The following is a 3,821-nucleotide window of genomic DNA, read 5'->3' as shown; positions in this document are numbered from 1 at the left end:
TTCCTTTAGTAGCTTGGATGTTTCCTTGGCGTCGACACACCTTAATAGTCTCAAATCGGGAGTCCTCATATACAGGATTCCTCCGCTGTGAAAGAAGCTATTGGACAATCTTCGAAGTGTGCGTTTCTGAATAGGATTTGCAAGCTCTGGGTACTCTTCTTTTGCCAAATATTCCTTGATATCATGAAACCAAGGCTTTCCGTCTGCTTATTCTTCAACATGGGCACAATAAGCTGGATGATCATAGATCTTTACTGGATTGGGATTAATGAAGTTTTTGTCTGGATGTTGTATCATAGATGACAGGGTAGCCAATTCATCGGTGAACTCATTCTGGATTCTGGGAACATGTTGGAACTCCGTCTTCGTGAACTTTTTCCTCAATTCTTGTACATGATGCAGATACGGGAGTATCTTGGTGTTCTTGGTTATCCATTCTTCACGCACCTGATGTATGAGTAGGTCCGAATCTCCAATCACTAGCAACTTTTGAATGTTCATGTCAATGGCCATCTTGAGCCCTAAGATGCAGTCTTCACACTCGGCCATGTTATTGGTGCAGGGGAACCTGAGTTAGGCAAACACCAAATAATGCTGACCAGTTTCTGATACTAGGATGGCTCTTATGCCAACTCTTTTGAAGTCTGTTGCTCCATCGAAAAATATTCTCCAACCATCATAGGATTCTGCGGTGTCTTCTCCTATGAATAATACCTCTTTGTCAAGAAAATATATTTTCAAGGATTCGTATTCTCCATCCATAAGATTTTCAGCAAGGTGATCTGCTAGTGCCTGACCTTTGATTGCTTTCTGAGTCACGTAGACAATGTCAAATTCACTCAACAGGATTTGCCACTTGGCTAGCTTGCTAGTGGGCATGGTCTTATGGAAGATGTACTTCAAAGGATCCATCCTTGATATGAGATATGTGGTATAGGCATAGAAATAATGCCTCAGTTTCTGAGCTACCCAAGTCAAAGCACAACAGGTGCGCTCTAACAGAGAATATCGGGCCTCGTACGGGGTGAACTTCTTACTGAGGAAATGGATAGCCTGCTCATTCCTTCCCGTTTCATCATGCTGCCCTAGAACGCAACTGAAAGCTCCATCAAATACTGCAAGGTAAAGTAATAAGGGTCTACCTGGCTCAGGCAGGACCAAGACTGGTGGTGTTGACAAGTACTCCTTCATTCTGTCGAAGGTTTTTTGGCAGTCATCAGTCCATTTGGTGGTGGCGTCCTTCTTCAACATCTTAAAGATTGGCTCACAGATAACTGTGGACTGTGCTATAAACCGGCTGATGTAGTTAAGTCTTCCCAAGAAACTCATCACATCCTTCTTGTCCTTTGGCGGTGGTAGTTCTTGGATAGCTTTGACTTTTGATGGATCCAGTTCTATTCCACGGCGACTCACAATAAACCCAAGCAATGTTTCAGCAGGAACCCCAAATGCGCACTTCGCGGGATTCAGTTTCAGGTTGTACCTTCGCAATCTATTGAAGAACTTCCTCAAATCTTCCATATGATCAGTGGCCTTCTTGGACTTGATGATGACATCATATACATACACCTCAATCTCCTTGTGTATCATATCATGGAAAATAGTAGTCATGGCCCTCATGTAGGTGGCCCCTGCATTCTTTAACCCAAACGACATCATCTTGTAATAGTACATTCCCCACGGCGTAATGAAAGCCGTTTTCTCAGCTTTCTTCTTCATCCATCCAGATCTGATGATAACCAGCGAAACAATCTACAAATGACTGCAGCTCATGTTTGACACAATTGTCAATCAGGATATGTATATTCGGCAAAGGGAAGTCGTCTTTCGGACTGGCCCGGTTGAGATCCCGGTAGTCGACACAGACTTTGACCTTCCCATCCTTCTTTGGCACTGGCACGATGTTGGATAACCATGTCAGGTATTCTACTACTCCGAGAACCTTAGCTTTGACTTGCTTAGTGACTTCTTCCTTGATTTTCAAATTCATATCAGGCTTGAACTTTCTAAGCTTTTGCTTTATCGGTGGACATGTCGGATTAGTTGGCAGTTTGTGAACCACAATAGACGTACTTAGACCAGTCATGTCATCATACGACCAGGCGAATATGTCCTCGTATTCCCCTAGAAATTCTGTGTATTCTTTCTTTTCTAACGGCGATAAGTGAACACTGATTCATGTTTCTTTGACGTTATCTGCATCTCCCAGGTTAGCAATTTATGTCTTGTCTAAGTTGGACTTAGGTATGTTCTCAAAGTTCTCAACTTCTTTGACAACCTATTCTGGTATGTCATCTTCCTCTGAATCAATGTACGTTTGTTGCATTGTCTTATTGCATGTCACAATCATTGGTTCATCAAGATAAGTAATAGTAATGTTGTGTAAGTAAAGTAATGAGAGAATAAATAATAATGAGTGTTGATTCATAAGAAAAGTCAAAATGCTTTGATAAATTGCATAATCGGTTTGAACATTAGAGATCTTATTGCGGGAATTAAAATGCAAAAGGAAAATCATTTAGTAAATAAAAACAGTGCATGATGCTTGTTTTAGCCTTGCTACCCCGAGGCTCATCGGGCTCTGGTTGTCCTGATGGTCCAGTTATTAAGGCGTGCCCCTCTGTTTATGGCCTGTATAGAAGGGCCTTCCTCCCCCTCCTCCTCGAGAACAACACAACAATCCATGTCATTGTCTTCCAGGAATAAGTTATTCATCGCGGCCAGTGCTTCTTCTTCGTCTGACCCATAAATAATGTCAGCCGGTTGGAAGGTCTACTCCAGATGTGGTATTGGCTGCTCCAGTAGATAGTAAGGACCGTGCCATGGTGGTGACCAGTTGTTGAATTCTTCCCAGGTGTACTCATATCCCAGACCGAAAGTAGTGTCATGTTTTTGAGCTTTATGGGCTTACCCGAGAAGGTCGGGATCGATTTCCACATGGAGCTAGATATTGGAGTTGAGTTCCTAAATGGGAGTTGTGTAATTGTTCCTAATTGCACTTCTAAACATTGTTTGTTTTGGTTTCACTTCTAATTTTATATTACTAAGATGCTAAATTAAGCTAAGTAAAGCTAAGATTAAAGTATTGAGAGTTAATCAAATAGATAAAAGGCATTAGGGTAGTGATTTTCTCCTAGGTGGTTAATTGACGGATTCTTGAGTCTAAGGCTAGATTGTCACATTTGGGGACTATGATATAACCATTGCACGATTTTACTCACTCTATACCTCTCGGTAGTTCAAGTGATTTTTCCCGAATTAACTTTCTCAAGATCAATTGGGTATGTAAATTTGTGCAAGCAATTGAGGTTCAAGTCGGGTATTACTATCTCTAGGTTTAACCCTTTAATTGGGGCTATCAATTTCTTGAATACGCCTCAATTCCTTGTTGTACCAATTTCATGGACTTAGGCTCTCTTTCTCAAGAAGAACCAAAGTCTACTAGGCATAAACTAGTATTTGCAACCACCAAGTCAACATTAAAACCCAAAATTTGTCCAAATATCAAACACTCATGGACAATCAAGCATCAAAATACAAGACCCATCAATTACCCACACTAGGGTTGAGCCACTACCCTAGCTAATGGGTTTAACTACTCATAATTATAGAAGAAAACAAAGAAATAGATGAAGAAAAACCCATAATAATTAATTACTAAATGAATCTTGAAGATTCAATGTTGAAACTAAGCTAAAATTACTCAAAATGGTAAAAGAAATGAGTTCATGAGCGCAGCTCTACGTCCAAAACTATCTGATGACCTAAAAATGGGAAAAGAAACTATTTATACTAGGCTGAAAATTCTGGACAAAAATACC

The 3,821-nt window shown here is 40.6% G+C and overlaps 1 protein-coding gene across 1 annotated transcript; it reads right to left on the bottom strand.

Annotated features, from left to right (window-relative positions):
• Positions 1-207: 207 nt before the first annotated feature.
• On the bottom strand, positions 208-549 carry LOC138872504 (uncharacterized). The gene has a single exon (XM_070150657.1). It carries the CDS (start codon positions 547-549, stop codon positions 208-210), a length of 342 nt encoding a protein of 113 aa, XP_070006758.1.
• Positions 550-3,821: the final 3,272 nt, after the last annotated feature.

Source organism: Nicotiana sylvestris, chromosome 7 (assembly GCF_000393655.2).
Source record: "Nicotiana sylvestris chromosome 7, ASM39365v2, whole genome shotgun sequence".
NCBI classification, from domain to species: Eukaryota; Viridiplantae; Streptophyta; class Magnoliopsida; order Solanales; family Solanaceae; genus Nicotiana; species Nicotiana sylvestris.
The sequence above is the reverse complement of the archived record's forward strand: the minus strand, read 5'-3'. Positions and strand labels throughout refer to the sequence as shown.

Excerpts from the sequence above, each read along its gene's own strand:
- LOC138872504 (XM_070150657.1), bottom strand. The coding sequence starts at position 549 with ATGGCCGAGTGTGAAGACTGCATCTTAGGGCTCAAGATGGCCATTGAC.